This window comes from Bubalus kerabau, chromosome 14 (assembly GCF_029407905.1).
Source record: "Bubalus kerabau isolate K-KA32 ecotype Philippines breed swamp buffalo chromosome 14, PCC_UOA_SB_1v2, whole genome shotgun sequence".
Taxonomy (NCBI): Eukaryota; Metazoa; Chordata; class Mammalia; order Artiodactyla; family Bovidae; genus Bubalus; species Bubalus kerabau.
The window spans coordinates 71,739,884-71,759,698 of NC_073637.1; the positions used below are offsets into that span (position 1 = coordinate 71,739,884).

At 37.9% G+C, this 19,815-nt stretch overlaps 1 protein-coding gene across 3 annotated transcripts in view; it reads right to left on the bottom strand.

Annotated features, from left to right (window-relative positions):
• The window catches only part of INTS8 (integrator complex subunit 8), a 45,721-nt gene that overhangs the window by 10,883 nt on the left and 15,023 nt on the right, over nt 1-19,815 (bottom strand). For all 3 annotated transcript variants that reach the window (XM_055546629.1, XM_055546628.1, XM_055546630.1), the window contains 12 exons: nt 19,405-19,505; nt 18,815-18,956; nt 15,265-15,335; nt 14,704-14,879; nt 13,478-13,611; nt 11,837-11,947; nt 9,850-10,051; nt 6,690-6,811; nt 2,303-2,487; nt 1,881-1,914; nt 1,052-1,108; nt 901-962 (listed from right to left, as the gene is read on the bottom strand). In XM_055546629.1, coding sequence (XP_055402604.1) covers nt 901-962; nt 1,052-1,108; nt 1,881-1,914; nt 2,303-2,487; nt 6,690-6,811; nt 9,850-10,051; nt 11,837-11,947; nt 13,478-13,611; nt 14,704-14,879; nt 15,265-15,335; nt 18,815-18,956; nt 19,405-19,505 — 1,397 coding nt within the window. The remainder of the gene's footprint in view (nt 1-900; nt 963-1,051; nt 1,109-1,880; nt 1,915-2,302; nt 2,488-6,689; nt 6,812-9,849; nt 10,052-11,836; nt 11,948-13,477; nt 13,612-14,703; nt 14,880-15,264; nt 15,336-18,814; nt 18,957-19,404; nt 19,506-19,815) is intronic.

The window sequence follows — 19,815 nt, forward strand, 5'->3', positions numbered from 1 at the left end:
TGCCTTTATTAAGAGCAATAAAATATGCCTAGATTTCTGTGCCTGCCCTTCAGGCACAAAGAAGATGACTAGGGGCTAGGGGAGAAAAGAAGAGTCATTTATGTGAGGAAACAAATGGACTCTCCTGAGTAAGAAGCTGGCATCTGTGGGAAGAGAAAAATGTAAACGGTTTCTTCTTCCACAAAAGGAAGAACATTGTCTTCTCCCCTTAGTTGTCCACCTCTTACTGCGGTTCCCAGGTGATAAAAGGAAGAGAGAAGAGTTCTTAAAGTAATTAAAGAATTTCTTAAGGTAACGAAAAAGAATTGGGGACCTCTGACAATCAGTATTAGAAAAGCCAGGTAGAACGTCATCCTTTTATTAGCCTCCATTTTCTAATTCCACCACTGACAAGAAATCGGGACTACTGAGAGACTGTCTGCTGCATCGCTTCAGTCGCGCCTAACTCTGTGCGACCCCACAGACGGCAGCCCACCAGGCTCCCCCGTCCATGGGATTCTCCAGGCAAGAACACTGGAGTGGGTTGCCATTTCCTTCTCCAATGCATGAAAGTGAAGAGTGAAAGTGAAGTCGCTCAGTCGTGTCCGACTCTTAGTGACCCCATGGACTGCAGCCTACCAGGCTCCTCCGTCCATGGGATTTTCCAGGCAAGAGTACTGGAGTGGGGTGCCACTGATTCAATCTAAGGCTAGTACACTTCAGCTCTTAGTTATGCCTGATGCATAATTTCTAGGAAGCTCATTACTGTAATAGAGAAATATGAAGTTGGCTACAGAGTCGCAACAAATTGCAGTCTTTTAATCAAATTATTCAAGTTTATCTATATCAGTCAGGATAGTTTATATAAATATATATATATATAAAACAATTTAATAAAATGTAAGCTATAATACTTCTTACTTGGGGATGGAGGATGGCCAGATAGAAATATGTTCAGCTGTAATATCATTCACAATGTCCTCCTTATTTAAAAAAAAAAGAAAAAAAAGAGTGTGATTTAAAAAGAACTTTCTTTCAAAAATTTTTTTAGATGAAATTATGAAATACTGACCCGGACGTTGTGAAGTTTCACAAAGAGTGACAAAATAATAGTCAAAACCAATGGTTCCTATGAGAAAGAAAACAAAGAATCCTTAAATATTATATATATCTTAATATTTCTCTATCAGCCTCAAGGATACCAAGTACTTTCCTTCAAAAGATTCTTACCCTTTTGAAAGTTATCACCTGCTTTAGTTAGGAGTACACTAGAGATTAACATTATTTTTAATCTCATGAAAGAAATCACAACACACAATTAACACAAAAATGACCAAATTTAGGTGTCTGTCCTCCCACGTCTTTTGAAATTGAATTAAAAGAACTCCTTCCCACTAGTACTTCCAGCTACCTCTAAAAACAATTGTCTTTTTATTCCTCAAACTAATATTCAGGGACTTCCCTGGTGTTCAGTGGTTAAGACTCCATGCTTCCACTGCAGGGAACACGGGTTTGATCCCTGGTGGGAGAACTAAGATCCCACAAGCTGTGTGGAACAGCTGTTTACAGAATGGAATTTAAAGAGTGGAATCTATGTCCAATAAACAAATATGATATTAAACCTATCAAAAGAATTAAAGTTAGGATTCAGATACCTAGCCCTATAATGAAGACTTCTTTACAATTTAAAAATACCTACTGTACTCACTAAAACAGAGTATGGTAAGTGCAAAATAAACTTCTCCATTCAGACTATCCCATCCTCAAAAAAAATGATCACCAAAGATAAAAAGCACATTAACAGGTTACTTAAATAATCAGCATTTTAACACTCAATAATTTTTTTTATCATATCCTCATAAATCAGCAATAGTAGTTAGACCCACTTTTACAAAACTTACCCTTAATCTTTTGAGGAAAGAAAGCAGTTCACTCCTACAAAGACACAAATTTTTGTATATACATTTAATACCAGAAATTCAAAATAAAAACAAGAAAGTAAATTCTAGGTGAAGTTCTAGTCCTAACTTTTCAGTTCTGTATGTATAAAAGAGTAATAATAGTCTATTGTTATACTAACCTAATAAAATGTCTTTCCTGTTTTAATTACATGTGACATCTTCAGTACTATCCAACCAGACACTGTTGATAGGAAATACACAGGTATTTCCTAAGTTGGTGCTATTAGACAAGTCCATCCCAGATCAGCACCAGAGAATTCTTACATTGTCCATTTTTATGATATACAAGGATAATGACAGGGGTTCTTAAAACAGTACAAAATAGTATAAATAACTTAAAAGATAAACTGATAGAAACATACCGATACATTATACCTAATGTAGATTCCCTCTGCTTTATTAAACTAACTCTGCCATCATTTCCTCGTTTGTGTTGACTGGACACACTACAGATCTGAACCACAACTTCCCAAAGGTCTTTAGCAGTCCGTCTACTTTCTTTAGGGCCCGGAAGTTCTTTGCATGTAGCTGCTAAAAGCTGTCCAAGCTATAACATGAAAAACAGAAAACACACAGAAGATAATCTGTAATGTCATACATGCTATTTCTATTACTGAGAACATCTGAACAAAGATCGAAACTGGCCGCACAGAGGAAGCACAGTTATTTGATGCTGGCCTCTATCTGACCACTGGGGGATTTAGAGCTCCCTGTCCACTGACAGATCTGAATCAGATCTGGGAAAAGGATCCTCTGGTTCCACCACATTACAAACCTTGTTTCTAAACAACCAGTCTAAGGAGAACAAAAACAGCATAGTCTAATGAGGATAAAAGTGAAACAAGGCAGAGAGACATGCTATTAAGTGGGGGGAAAAAGTTGCTAAATACACTTACTATGATCCCATTTGAAAAAAAAAAAAAAGCCTGTAATGGAATATATACATGACAGTGTTAACTATAAAAGCCCAGAGATGAGATTAAAATAGTGGTTAAATTTCACTCACACCCACACATTATTTTTTTTTTTTTTAATGAAAAAAATGAGGAAAAAATATAGACACTGAAGTTGGCAGAACAGAGGAACAAGATTTAGATCAACTTTTCTCTAAGGAAAATGGTAGCAACTGGGGATGTAACTACTGTTGATGTGAGGAGGCACAATTATGGAAGCACAGATTACTGAAAGGGACTGATCTGAACAAAGGAAGCCTTCAGGACCTAAGGTGGAGAAGGATCCAGAATGAACACACACAGCACACACCCCGGCAGAAGTGCAGGAGTATGAGAAAGCACCGTGAGGACGGGGCTGGGAGCGCGCCGGCACCGCGGGCAGGCTGGAGGGCAGGCCAGGAAGGAGAGGCTCCCGCACCTTGAGAGGCCGGTGGGCGCGGCCCAAGCCAGGCCTTTGTCCTGCACCACTGCGACCTAAGTGAGCACCAACCTCTCCTCCTCCTCCCACCAGCCAGCCCCCTATAATCCAAGTGCCCGTCAACGCTGTACATTTTCCTAGACTACACTACCCCCACCCTGATCCGCGAGGGAGGCTGGAGAGTTTTTACTATTTCGAAAGGTCTTTAGTCACGTGCTTAAGAGCTTCTTTCCTTTTTGTGATAAGCAGGTATTTAAAGAAATAAAATACATAAAAGAATGGAAAATAAAATCGATTTAAATCACTTACTGTTTCACTACCCAGGGATAATGACTATTAATACCCTTCCAGACTCTTCCCTATGCATGTGTATTAATATTCCACATGAAATTCAAAGTCTGAAAGGTGCTCTACACTGTATAATTTTTAATACACATCCCACACTCTAGACTTCTTTCTCTACTTTCTCCTCTACGCTAACAAGGGAACAAGGGGCCAGCTAAGGAAGGAGGCACGCAAAACCCTAACCCAGATGAGACAATGGGACGACTGAGTGGCCCTGCAGCAAGGTCACCCCTTACCCTTCCTCCTCTGCAGACAGATAGGGGAAGTGCAGGAAGCAGGGCCTAACCGAGCCCAGGGTTAGGTAACCGACAGCACAGCCTTCTGCACTGCAGGCCCTCAAACACGTGGCCAACCTCTCTGGTGCACGGCTCCACCGAATTCAGTTCTGTATCATCTGCTAAGATGAACAAAGAGAGAAGCTACAGCACCATCTTAATACCAAGCCACCATTCTCAGTGGACATGACCATCTTGAAAAAAAACGGTGCTCTCATCTGAGGGCTTACTAAAGCCTAAAGGACTGCTGGGCATAATTAGAAAAATTCCCTAAATATGAGGAACTCCCATCTCACAAAATTGACTAAAAACACAGGTATAATCCAAAGTCTGAAATTACAAAGAGAAGGATAATTCAGGGACAACAATATATTTTTATGAACAATCAGAAAGAAAACAAAAAAGGAGGGAAAACCAAAAAAATCAGTAACCCTCCAAAGAGCTGAAATAAAATGAGCTGTTTTTCAAAAGACATACATGAAATAAGAAGGAAGAAACAAATAACCGAAGACAAATGTAAAAATCTTGCAAGGTTCCCAGACAGCCATCAATTTAAGGGACTATGTACCAAAGATGAGATGAGGGCAGATAAGAACAACAAAAGGTAATACAAGCACTAAGAAAAGAATAAGGGCGTCCCTGGTGGTCCAGAAGTTAAGAATCTGCCTTGCAATGTAGGGGATACAGGTACGATCCTTGGTCAGGGAAGATCCCACATGCCGCAGGGCACCTAAGCCCACAAGCTGCAATTATGGAAGCCGTGCGCCCTAGAACCTGTGCTCTGCAGCAAGAGAAGCCACCACGATGAGAAGCCCCCAATCGCCATAACCAGAGAAATCCCAAGGGCAGCAACAAAGATAAATAAATAAGCATTTTTACAAAAGAATAAAGAAACTTGGGATGAAATTCATACATAAAGTCTTAAATCATGAAACTTCTTCTTTTTAAACTGTAAGACCAGAAAGGGAGAAACGCTCACTGCTTCTTCAGGGCAAACACAGTATTAACAAATGAGGGAAAACATCTCCGTATTTTTCAAGTTCTCTGCACAGAGAAGTACTTTCAGTGGTACAGGAGAGACGCAATTAAGAAAGAAAAATAAACAACATACCATCAATTCACTGAATGAATTCTTTCACATGGAAATAATTACTAACACCAAACATGCGCACTAATAAGGGGGCTTCCAGTGGTAAAGAATCCACCTGCCAATGCAGGAGACATAAGAGACTCAGGTTCTATCCCTGGGTCGGGAAGATCCCTTGGAGGAGGGCAAGGCAACCCACTCCAGTATTCTTGCCTGGAGGATCCCCATGGACAGAGGAGCCTGGCAGGCTACAGTCCATAGGGTCACAAAGAGTCAGATACAACTAAAGTGACTTTGCAAGCACACTAGTAAGAATCAGGCATCAACTTAAGAGAGTTTAATAGGCTTTGAGGAAGGGTAAGGAGTACGTCAAGGCTGTATATTGTCACCCTGCTTCTTCAACTTCTATGCAGAGTACATCATGAGAAACACTGGGCTGGAAGAAGCACAAGCTGGAATCAAGATTGCCGGGAGAAATATCAATAACCTCAGATATCCAGATGACACGACCCTTACAGCAGAAAGTGAAGAGGAACTAAAAAGCCTCTTGATGAAAGTGAAAGTGGAGAGTGAAAAAGTTGGCTTAAAGCTCAACATTCAGAAAATGAAGATCATGGCATCTGGTCCCATCACATCATGGAAAATAGATGGGGAATCAGAGGAAACAGTGTCAGACTTTATTTTTCTGGGCTCCAAAATCACTGCAGACGGTGATTGCAGCCATGAAATTAAAAGACGCTTACTCCTTGGGAGGAAAGTTATGACCAACCTAGATAGCATATCCAAAAACAGAGGTGTTACTTCGCCAACAAAGGTCCGTCTAGTCAAGGCTATGATTTTTCCTGTGGTCATGTATGGATGTGAGAGTTGGACTGTGAAGAAAGCTGAGAGCCGAAGAATTGACACTTTTGAACTGTGGTGTTGGAGAAGACTCATGAAGTCTCTTGGACTGCAAGGAAATCCAACCAGTCCATCCTAAAGGAGATCAGTCCTGGGCGTCCTTTGGAAGGAATGATGCTAAAGCTGAAACTCCAGTACTTTGGCCACCTCATGCGAAGAGTTAACTCATTGGAAAAGACCCTGATGCTGGGAGGGATTGGGGGCAGGAGGAGAAGGGGACGACAGAGGATGAGATGCCTGGATGGCATCACTGACTCAATGGACATGAATTTGAGTGAACTCCAGGAGTTGGTGATGGACAGGGAGGCCTGGCGTGCTGCAATTCATGGGGTTGCAAAGAGTCAGACACGACTGAGCGACTGAACTGAACTGAAGGTGCTCACATGGAAATGGGTACAGTTCATCCCTGGCGGCTCCCTCAGTTCTACCCCAGGTACTCCAGAGCTAAAGTCAGGGTCTGACTACATCAATCAAGAAAAACTAATTAACTTCTCACTAGTTTAGGATTATACCAAAATGTTGTCTGTTAACGAAATAATTTTTGCTTACATTTTCATAACTATATGTTACTAGAAAAAAAATATTAAGAGAGGGCAAACTCAAATGCCTTAATTATCAAAAACTATACTCTTACCTGCAAACTAATATATTTGTCCACACTTATATTCAAACTTAGAAACTGGATAAGTTCCCTAAGGAGTACAGATCTAAAGAAACTGGTCCAATAATCCCACCCTAATAATTCTTTTATTTAGATTAAACATGAATTACCTTCACAAACGGATTACTCTGGAGTAGAAATGCAGGAACTTGCAGAGTAAGGTATTCATTTTCCCTCCAGTTTAACATAAAAGCCACACACTCCTCAGAAATAACTTGGCGAAAAGGAATATCTAAAAAAGCAAAGAAGAAAGTAGTTAGAATTACTACCATAACATTAAAAGAACAAAGCAAATAGGTGCTCAGATTCCAGTTGAGTAAATGAAAAACAATAGTTACAGATGAAAAAAATAGAAAAACACTAACATTTTATACTTTTCTTCTAGAAAGTCTAATATTTTCCAATAATAGACTGCCACAGTTTCCACTACTAATCAACAAAATTCTCCACTAACACCTTAAGATGCCTAATACTCTACTGTAGAAGTGTAGGAGTTGGTATCTAGCCTCTACAAATTTATAATTTAAATGTGTGAATAACCATACAAACAAAACAAATATATGATGGTACAGTATAACCTTCTAGCATATTTAGAGTGCAGAAACAGGTAAACTATGTGTAAAACCTGCAGTAAGTCTAAACTAATATTTTTCATTTTTAATAGTTTTTCTGAGTATAGCATGATAAATATTCATGACACAAATCATTTACTCATTCAAAAAATATTATACCAGCAACAATTTTAAATAAAGATATGAGGAAAAAAGTCACTCAGAATTGACAATTATTTCCTTTGAAATAAATATAATATTAAATACAACTGAATTTTTATAGCTCAAAGTATATAATAGTCAGGTTTTAATGTATTTCAAGAAAGAGGAAAAGAAACCCACTGAATACTAAATAACAATGTTGACACTTAAAATGGGGAGAGCTAGATTTTTCAGTCTTTCTAAAAAGTCTGTACCTGTGGCTATTAGTTTAATACCTCACTTTATTCCAAAAAGGCAACTGGAAACGACAAAAAAGAGGCATAAGAACACAGAAAAATTAAATAAGAATACACTCTTTGCATTATCTTCTTAAATAAGGAATGAAGACATAAGTAACTTTAATGTCCCAGTGCACAACGCTCCACTGCGCATTGCTCACTACACACTTTGCAGAAGGAACGCCAGACAGCCTCTGGCTCCAGGCTCCCTTTCTTCACTGGGCACTTCTCATTAGAGGGTCCACAACTGTTCTTAGAGAAGAATTAGCATCTAGAGTGGGGATCAATTCTTCCTAACAGTACACCCTTTGCCTTCTCATTTCCAACACTGTTTACAACACAAAGTATGGGAAAAACAGATGAACATTCAATAAATCAAGGGAGGGAAGGAAGGAAGGAAGAAGGGAAGGAAAAGTATGTGAACCCCAAACTATTCAAATAACAACAAGGTAGTACAAAGAGACTGTAATGATATGAAGGCATTTCCAATGATTTCAAAGAGTAAAAGCACAGGGTTAAGGTGGACTGATGAGTTCAAAACACAGTTTTGTCTCTTACTTCATGGCCAAATTCTTTAACCTTCGTTTCTTGATTTACAAAACAGGGATAATTAAAGAAGCAGCTACATCATAGAGATGCCGTGAGGTCTAAATCAGTTATGTACTAAGTTCTTAGAACAATGTCAGACATATAGTTAGCAGCACTCAATAGATGTTAGGATTTTAAAAATTGTTTTTGCTTTTCATTTCAGAGAAATTACATATGACAAAACCAATCTTCAACCTTTAAAATGAAAACACTCTGTTGACAGTATATATTAATTAAATCAATTCTTATTAAGATACTGAAGGGCACTGACATATTAAAACTCAAAGGAATTCTATCTCTAGAGTGCTAAAAGTCACAATGTCTTTAAGAAAACACAATGTTACTAACAATTAATTCAAAAGGCCCAGAAAACCAGTAGCCATTTGTTTGGACACATTATTAGCACCTTCCTTGATACTTCTACAACATAAATTTTACTGTGTATAGTATTAAATGTGTACAGTATGACTGAAATGCTCTGCTAAGCTGCTAAGTCACTTCAGTTGTGTCCGACTCTGTGTGACCCCATAGACGGCAGCCCACCAGGCTCCTTCGTCCTTGGGATTCTCCAGGCAATAACACTAGAGTGGGCTGCCATTTCCTTCTCCAATGCATAAAGTGAAAGTGAAAAGTGAATGTGAAGTCGCTCAGTCGTGTCCAATCCTCAGCGACCCCATGGACTGCAGCCTTCCAGGCTCCTCCATCCATGGGATTTTCCAGGCAAGAGTGCTGGAGTAGGGTGCCATTGCTTTCTCCGTGAAATGCTCTAAATATTATTAAAATATGCAAAATTAAGAAACTTAATTTTACTTAACTAAGCAAGATTATATGTAACACAGATGATAATTCTTATTTAAGCCCCTTTTCATAAGACATTTTTGGACCGGCCAAACCTATTCCTAAAGTGAGCACAAGTGAGTTTCTGACCCACTGGCAATCATTTTGAGGGCTGTCTATGGCAAGCAATGAGGAAATAAACCTTCAACATGCAGCTTCAAGGACATTTTGATTCTTCTAACAGAATATCTTAAAACTGCAATATAATTTCTATAGTGTGCTGAAAGGTGTCCCCTCAGAATTTATGTCCATATGAAACCTCAGAAGGTGATCGTACTCAGAAACTGGGTCTCTGAAGATGTGTTAGTTAAAATGTACAAGTCACACTGTATCGGGGCAGACCCTAAATCCAGTGACTGGTGCCATTATGAGAGGGCAGGTGGGGACAGGGATGAGGACACGGACGGACACACATACGAGAAGGCCACAAAATGCCACACACACACACACACACACACACACACACACACACACACGAGAAGGCCACGTGAAAGAGACAAAGACGAGTGATGCAGCCGCAAGCCCAGGAATGCCAAAGGCTGCTGGGAGCCACTCGAGACTACAGAGGAGCAACAGCCTTCAAAGGAAGCATGGCCCTGCAGACCCCCTGATTTCAAACATCTCATCAGCAGAACTGTACCAAATATATTTTCGGTACTAATATATGGCACTCCTAGAACAGTTTTCTACACCTCCCCCAATGTTCTCGAGTGAACTCCATATCTGAACTGTTTTAAAAGAAAATTAATTTTTTCATTGATGGTTAAAAAGTCCTGTAAATATTCTTTTAGAATCTTCCCCACAGTTACTTGAGTACTAAAGTCCTGAAATTTGGCTTTGTGAAAGTGTCTTACCAGGAAGCCTCATTTCCAGATATCCTCGGACCCTACTAATAAGATCAGAAGGAGGTCTCTCTCCTGACTGCCCTGTTCCAGCTTCATGCGTATAAATATCCAAAAGCAGCATCTCATTCAGCATGACCTGACGAAGTTTTGGTGAGAATTCTGTCACCAACTCCAAACAAGCAGCAAATAGCTGTTTAGCATGGGAAAAGTCCTATAAAAAGAATAGCAGAATGGTCTGAATCACCTTTCCTCTGAAGTGAGAAAAATGTCTTTATAAGTACAGAACAAAGAGAAGAACTGATTTAAATGGTGAACACTGGTTATCTCGAGGAGTGAGGCTAGATTATCACCTTTTTACTTATCATCTCTGCATTACTGATTTATTCCAATAAATATTTAATACTTTATATACATATATTTTTTGGCTTCACCACATGGCATACAGGATGTTAGTTCTCCGTGGTGGTGGTGCAGATATATATCGTGGTTTAGTTACTAAGTCATATCCAACTCTTGCTACCCTGTGGACTGTAGCCCACCAGGCTCCTCTGTCCATGGGATTTGCCAGTCAAGAATTCTGGAGTGGGTTGCCATTTCCTTCTCCAGGGGATCTTCCTGACCAGGCATCAAACGCATGCCTCCTACAGTGGAAGCATAAGTCCAAACCACTGGACCTCCAGGGAATTCCCTGTAATTTTTAAAAAACATTCAATAAATAATCAGTATAATATGCATGATGTATTACTAAAGAAGTTTTACATAAACTATAACAAAACTAAAAGGTTTATATAAATGTTACATACAATATACATATATTATACAGGTATAAAATTCCATGATTAAATACCCTTCACCTAAGACAGTCAGAATTAGACCTTACCCCCTTCCACAAGGTTCCACATTCTAAAATTCTGCACACAACCCTATTAGCCTATATAACTGACTAATACATAAAACAAATAGGATATGATCTAAGCCCTTTCCTACACATCTCCTTCTAATTTTTCCAAAACACAGCCATTACTCATTCTCTCTCTTTCCACATGCTCTTATAATCTGGCTTCTATCCCTCATGTCATGAAGAAGAAATGGCTCTTACTAAATAACTTCTAACAGCACACTCTACTGAGTACCTTCCAGTTACCTAACTAGACTTCGGGGCTACAGCCTAGTACTGTCCATTCCCTCTACCTGACATCCTCTATCCCCTTAGCCATCATGACTCCACCAGTCTGGTTCTCATACTAGACTTTTCCATGCCACTGTTTCTTGGATGCAATGCTAGACACCCTAGTATATCCTCCTAGGGTGATCTATGATGACTCCCAAATCTCTATTTCCAGCTCAGACTACTTCCCAAATAGATTACAAATTCCTTATGTAAAATCTACAGAAGTGATATTAAGGATCTTTGTTTTTAGCTTGAAATACAATCTTTTACTGACGTAATGCTACTGCTGCTACAGCTAAGTCACTTCAGTCGTGTCCAACTCTGTGCGACCCCAGAGATGGCAGCCCACCAGGCTCCCCCGTCCCTGGGATTCTCCAGGCAAGAACACTGGAGTGGGTTGCCATTTCCTTCTCCAATGCATGAAACTGAAAAGTGAAAGTGAAGTCACTCAGTCGTGTCCGACTCTGTGCGACCCCATGGACTGCGGCCTACCAGGCTCCTCCGTCTATGGGATTTTTCAGGCAAGAGTACTGGAGTGGGGTGCCATTGCCTTCTCCACTAACGTAATACTAAATACAAATAAGAACTATTCATGTTGTCTAATTTTTTAAAAGAAATAGAGAAGAAGCCATATGTCCAAGACCATTTTTGTACAGTTATGAGGATAAAAGGAAAAGAATAAACCAAAATGCCTTTTCAGATATCCTTTCACACCTACAATGACGATTTTAAGATCAGAAAAACAAAACTGATCCTGATTTCTGGTTTCATCCTAAATTAATAAAGCATATTCTTAACCAGAGGTCAATGTATACATTTACTCACCTTAACAGTACTGCAGTGTAGACCTTTGGCCATTAGAATGTAAACCAAATCTCTTGTTAAATTGTCTTTAATTCCCAGGATGACACTATTATAGACAAGAGGTAATTCCCACTAGAAGAAATAAAAATACATAAACACACACACAGAAAGCCAAATCTAGATAACAATCCTTCAGTAACAGTCAACTCCATTTAATAAAAGTATTAAAGGTCATTTTTTAAAGAGAAAGGAAAATGATAGCCGCAACGAACTACTAATCAAGATGAACATATTCACTATAATAACCTAGTAATAAACAGTTAAATGGATTGGAACTTTCTGAAGGATAGCCTATAGAAATAAAGAAAAAATCTAGGAGTTTAATATCTATTAATCCATACAATCCTCAGAATAACTCACAAGTTATTATTAAATAGGTACTATATCTCCATTTCACAGATGAGAAAACGGAGGCACACAGAAGTTAAATAACTTGCTGAAGACTGTACAGCTAATTAAGTATAGCACTGGGATTCACACTCAGGTACTTAGTACCAGAACTCTGGCTCATAACTTTTATGCTGTACACTTCCTTATCCATACAAATGAACACAAATAATGATTTCAATGCTACAGAAGCCCAACTAAGATTGAGACCAATTTTTCATTTCACTTCACTTGTAAGTTCAAATCCCACAGAATATACATCAATTTCTAACTGCTTTTTATCACATTCAGTAGTGAGGGAGTATGCAGCTAGCTATATTAGAAACACATTCATATTATTATAGGGGCTTCCCTAGTGGCTCAGCAAGTAAAGAACCCTCCTGCAATGGTGGAGACTTGGGTTTAATCCCTGGGTCAGGAAGATCCCCTGGAGAAGGAAATGGCAACCCACTCCAATATTCTTGCCCGGAAAATCCCATGGACATACGAGCCTGGCGGGCTGCAGTCCATGGGGTTGCAAAGAGTTGGGACACAACAGCATGGATGCACTACGACTACACCTAACAAATAAGATGCACGTGCTAAAGGCAAATTCCCCATATTATTATACTTTAACTTTACCTGCATCTGTGAACTAGTTCCCTTGTATCTCTAGTTATATTTCACTGAATGCTTAAAAAGCTATTTCATTTGCAGTTTCCATGCAGAAAAACTTAGACAACTTCAGAAACATTATCTTGGCATTTTTGGGGGGGTGAGGGGATAATTTTTAAAAATATCTAAAGCTAAAAATTTTCTATAAAGAAGTTTTAATGAGGTGATTCTAACCTGCAGGCTTCAGACTTAGAGAGGACATGAAAAAACTAAACCAAAAATACTCTGTATGGCAAGTGTTAGCTACAGACTGCACAAATATCATACCTAATACACATATTTACAGCTATACTGAAAATGCATGTAGATGCTATAACAAATGAAATATAAACTCATTTTTAGTTGTTATTGATTTAATATCTTTTTTTACCTATTTCACATTTTCTCTGTCAATAGATGTTCAAAATACAATGTCGTGTGAAGGTCTTTCACATTACTGATGAATGATTAACAAATAAAAGGGCTTCTTATTCCCCAAAAGGTCAAGGAACAGCTCTTCTATTACATTACATCAGAAAACAAGGGTAATTTTCTTATCTGTTCTCAACAGAGGTTTCTTACCTTATTAGACACTGTCCAGAATTCACGCTCTGAAGTCATACCATGTAATTCAATTAAAATCTGTCGAATCCTCCATGGATCCACTGACAGTATCAGCTGATGTTCCAACTGGCCAATGTTGACACTTGCTGAGGCTAAGAAAGGAAGAAGAGATTTTCATTTAATAACTATTTGATACGTTATTCATTTGTTACTCATTCACAATCGTAAAAACATGAGAATGGTAATTTACTGACAGAAACTGTGCATGTTTATAAATATTAGAAGTTAAAAGTCTCTCTCATCTTGAAAACTGATTTATCCAACTTAATGCAAACTATGTTTTAACTTTACTCTCATATAAAAAGCCTAACACAACTTGTATTATGTTTTCATTTATCAAATAAAGGTAATGAAAATATAAACCAATAAAAATCAGTAACTTTACATGGAAAGAATTATGTGGGATATATGTAAAAATGTGATTTATTTTTGAACATCCTGTGTTAAAAGCACTTCTAAAATGTTCTGAGTAGTAAACATTAAGAATGTTTTTTGAAGGGAGAGAATGAGAAGGTGGAGGCATTGCCTTCCCAGAGAACCAAGAATTGATCACTAAAATTCCTAATTACAATTCAACTTTCAGATCGTCTTCAATAAGGCATTGCCAGCATTTTATCTGTGGTAATATTACTCTTTTCCTTTACGACTGAGTCAAAGCAGCTTAAATCTAGTGAGGTCCAAAGTAGCTACAAGTTCAGTCAACTGAATTGTCTCCCCTGCATATTGAAGTGTTGAAGCTTGTATTTATTAACAAGCAGCACTATATTTTATTACATTTATAAAATAAGAGAAAACAATGGAAGAAATAATCAAATAAATAAGGCAAAAATGGCATGTTGCCAAAGCTGAATGTTTAGCTAGCAGACAGTGATATAAAGTCTGAAATGCATGCAAGCCTGCCCCATTTTCTGCTTGTAAACCCTCCTCTTCGCTCTTGGTTTATACCTTCAAGAACACAGCAGCAGATCTATTTCCGCAGCTAAACTCTCTTATGTATCCAGGCCTGCATCTCCACTAACCATACTCAGCAGGCTCCCAAGACTTAACTGCTCACAGGAATACATGGCCTCAGAAGACAGGCTTTCTATCAGTTACCAGCGCTAGTGTAAACAGAAAAGAATAAGAAGACAGCCTCAATATCCTGAGGGACAAAGTATGCCAAAATTTGAGCTAGGAAATCTAACCTGGGATATCATAAAATGAAGTTACGGGTTTAATGCACAGATTGACTCTAGGGGACCTCTTCCTCATCTGATCAACAAGTAGCTTTCGTTCTTCATCTTTCAGTAATGTGATGAAAAGCTCGTGTGAAGAAATCATGAAAACATACTGCAGGTCTTCCAAACCCAGACACACATTCCTAGATCAGTAAGAAATATTATAAAACAAAGAAGTGAATAATTTTAGTTTGGGGATAAAAATCATATAACCAATTTTTATTAATAAGCTGTTTAAAAGCCACTATTCAGTAACTGCACAACAATAATTTGAACAGTTTTTAAAATTTCTCTTTGGTCCTTAGCTAAGTTATAATTTCACTGCTACAATATACAAAGAGAGTAACAGCAAGAATCCTAAGTTTTATGTGGCTACACAAATTCAAACTGTAAGCGTTCTCAACTGCCAATTACTACCTGGTTATACGAAGACAGGCAAGGTAAATGTAAAGTGATACGGAATAAAAGATATTCTTCTCACAGACCTAAGCTCAAAATTAAGAAAAAGAAGAAAAGAAAGGTACTTACTTCAAAAAAGCAGCCATGTTTCCTTTCAAAGTATCTGAAGCTTTTTCTAAATTTATTGATCTTGAACAAACCTAGGAATTTGAGCAATTTTTATTTGAATATGGGTACTTCAAAATAATTATACTACAGTTTGAAAGTTTAGATTTAAAAACAATCAAATTGTCCTTTCAGACATGGATCAGTCACAGATTTGGTTAAGAAATTTAAGAAATGAGACCAAAGAATAAGAATGCATTACGGGAAGAGGGAGTGGAATGTGACCATTTCAAGAATTGCAGGTAAAGAATAATCTTATGAATTATGCAGTAAAGAATAATCTATTTAGCATATGAACAAGTCCTGCTGAAATTTACAAAGTATGGACCCAAATTAAATGGAGTGATAAACTTTAAGAATCAGTAGTTCTTGTCAGAAAAGTGAGCAGACTCATCTTGGATAGCTGAAAAGAATGATCGATAATAGCTAAAGAACACAGAACCAATGGTTAAGGAGGTAACCAAGGTTTAAAAAATAAACAATGAAAACAAAGAGCAACTTAGCTATGAAAATATTAGTCATCTAAAAATAATATCATTTAAATATAATTGTGAATTTATTAGGTTAGGCTTCCCACATATTTACAAGAAGTCAAAAAATTATTAGTATAAAAGATCCTAACCTCAACAAATTGTCAATATTCTCTAATATGCTGACACAAAAGCTAAAATTATATAATGTGTACAGCAGTACTATTCATAAGAGCCAAAAAGTAGAAACAACACTAACGTCCATCAAGTGATGAATGGACACTCAAAACAGACACTGAAGAGTAAGTATATCCATTCAGTAGGACACTATTCACCTATAAAAAGGAATCAAGTATGACGGACACTCCAACATGGATGAAATGTCTTCAATACCAAGTGAAAGAAGTCAGTTACAAAAGACCGTATGTTTTATGAGTTCATTTATATGACATGTCCAGAATAGGCAAACCTACAGACACAAAAAATACATCAATAGTTGCCTGGGGTTGCAGGGATTGAGAGGAAAATGAGAAATGACTGCTGATGGTTAAGAAGTTTTCTTACAGGGGCAGACAGGAATGAAATGTTGGCAAACTGGCTGAGGTGATGGCTGCACAACTCTACAAGCATACTAAACATCACTGAACCGTACTCTTCAAATGATGAGTTGTATATTACTAGCTGGAAACAAAGTCAATTATACAAATTCAATTATAGTTCATAAAAATAAATAAAAGACTTCTATGGAAAAATTATAAAGCTTTAAAGGATTTTAAAGGGCACCAAAATAAATCAAGAGCCATACCAGTTCATGGATTAGGATACTCAATATAGTAATGCTACTAATTTTTCACAAACTGGCTTTTAAGTGTATGTAATTTCAAACAAAAAATCCAACAGGCTTACTTCTGAAACTTGACAATCTGAGTCTACTGTCTACAAGAAAATGTAAAAAGATAAGCAGAACCAATACAACTTTGGAAAACAAGGTTTGTGCTTCAGATGATACCAAGCCAGGGTAAGGGTGTGATGGATGGGTAAACAAACAGAAAAGCTGTTACAGAATAGCCCAGAGACAGGCCCACACACACATGTATGTCTGACACTCGGAATTCAACGGAGGCAGCACTACACACCAGTAGGAAAAAGAGGAAATTTTCAACAACTGGTACTGAAACAAGTGAGGGAAAAAATGACACTAGATACCCTACTTCCCATGATACACAAAATTTAATCATAGGTGGATTAAAGACCTAAGTGTGAAAAGAAGGCTAAGTTCTAGAGGTTTTAGAAGATAAAATACAGGACAATTTTCACAACTACACGATATGAAAAGCTTTCTTAAGCAACACACAGAAATTCACTAATCTCTTCTTTTATGAGAAAGACTGGTAAATTTTATTATATTAAAATTAAGAACTTTTAATAATAAAAGTTAAAAGTGAACCTCAGAAAACATACTTGCAATACTTAAAACTACTAAAGGACAGGATATATTAAAAACTCCTGCCAAAAAAAAAATAAAAGACAATTCTACAGAAAACTGAGGCATACCACTTGGAACAGGCACCTCAAAAGATGAAATCTGTATATGCAAAAAAAATAAATGAAAAGCTGTTAAACTCATCAGTAAAAAAGGAAAAGGAAGGAAAATAAAATAAAGAAACAAAAAATAAAGGGAAAGGAAAAGGACATTAAAACCTCAATGGGGGCCTTCCTGGTGATCCAGTGGTTCAATCCCTGGTTCAGGAAGATCCCCCATGCTGCAGAGCAGCTAAGTCCCCGCCCCACAACTACTGAGCCTGTGCACCTAGAGCCTGCGCTCCGCAAAAAGAGAAGCCACGGTGAGAAGCCCAGCAATGCAGGGCTAGAACTGCACTGCAGCTGAACTGCAATGAACACACTGCAATCAAGAGTAGACCCCACCAGCTGCAGCCAGAGAAAGCCCACGCAGCAACAAAGACCCGATGCAGCCAACAAATAAGTAAATAAAATCACCTCAACGAGATACCATTACACAATAACCCAGACTGGAAATCTGACAGTGAGATCCCGACCAACAAAAACTCTCATACATGCAGTGGCAGAAACACTTTGAAACTTTATGGTAAAATTGCAGATATACTTTCTCCAGGAATGTAACATAAATGGTATGTGGGTGTACCAGGATATAAGCACAAGAATGTTCAAGCAGCAAAATAACCCCAACCTGTAAATAACACAAATGTCCATAATCATAAGAATAAATAAATTGTGGCATGGTTATATACTGTTGTAACATCTTACAGCAATGGGGAAAAAATAACTATATCTGCATACAACTTGAAAAAACATCTCACAAATATGTTCCCTGAAAGACAACTTATTTTGTATGATTTCATTTATATGGAGGTGAAAACAGGCAAATTTAAGAATATTCTTTAAGGGTACATACAGAGGGGATACAACTGTAATGAGAAATGAGGAAATACTATCACAAAAAAAGCAGGGTAGTGATGTCCTCAAGGAGTAGCAGAGAGGCTGTGGGAAGACACATTAAGGACTTTAAGAGCACTGGCGATATCGTATTTTTGGAACAAAATGGTATTATCTCTATTCTATGTACTTCTCTCAAGGTCTGTTACATAAAGAATATTACAGAGAGAGAGAGGTCCGGTAGAAACACAAATTATGGAGCTCACATGAGAGGCAAGAGGTATGATCTGAGCGTTTTTAGTGAGCAGATGACTGAAGTTTTGGAAGAGAATAAAAGTGGTGAAGAATAAAAGAAGCTGAGTGAGCCAAGGACAAAACTTTAGTAAAGAAAAATATTAAAGGGGGATCAAAGGAGAAGTCAATGGAGAACTAAGGAAAACCCGGTGATGGCGGAGAAGCAGAAGCGAGCTCCAGCAGCAGACACGGCGGGCAAGCGTGCTCTGTCGGCCGCACCGCCTGAGCTCGAGAGGCAGTGGGAAGACAGTGAAGAGGGCTCCAGACGTGGCAGCTAGGAGGCCACTGGAAAACCCAAAGCGAAATTATAAACCAAAGGGGGGAAAATGTCTTACCTCAAGAAGAAAGTCTATTTTCTCTTTATTAGGTCTAAGAAATAGCTGGTTAAATTGAACACTAATCGTTCTACCTTCTAATACATCACGGACTGTGTTACAGGCACAGACTTTAAAACAGATTTCATCCAGGGCTTCATTTCTGTCAAATACAAAAGTAGATACACTCATTTATTTTTTAACAGAAAGGCATATATTATAAAACTAAATCACAAGAATGGGCCATTTATTCTTGAGAGGTAAGACTTTTACAATATTCAGGCACATTAATAATTACCTAAGTCAATGGGGAAAAAAAATAAACAGGAAAGTTTTAAATTTACCAAGGGATTATTTAGGTATGCAGATTAATCTGAATCAAACTAACAGAATCAAACTCTGCTGTGTACATTTTTTTACCCAAGCACTTTAAAAAAAAAGAATTAGATGAAAATTAAAGTGGCTCCTCTAACCATGTTAATTCTCCATACAGTAAAAATAAAGTGAAAGCATAGTGACAGACATACAGGTAATCTGGAGGGACATTTTTGATAAGTCGGAAATGCACACTTACTCTTACATAAAAATCAAAAAGTAATTCACTTACTTACCCCTGTTGAGCTTTCTGAAAGAGTTCCCTTAGGACCGACTGCCGGAACTGGATAGGTAAACTGAAGGTTAAGTTGTCTTCAACAAAGATCTTTATTACCTCCTGGAACACAGACAAAAAATAGCAACTATTTCAAAAATCTTGAAAGTCTCTTAAAAAAAAGTTTTTTAAATAAAATTTTAAGTCTTTCTGTAATAGAAATTACACAGTGAAGAAAATCATTAAAATATCTTGCTAGGAAAATCTCTTCCTAAAATTTTAAAATTACATTAAGGGTAAAAATAGCACCCCCCTCATTCAATTCAGTGGCTCAAGTCATGTCCTACTCTTTGCAACCCCATGGACTGCAGCATGCCAGGCCTCCCTGTCCATTACCAACTCCCGGAGCTTGCTCAAATTCATGTCCATTGAG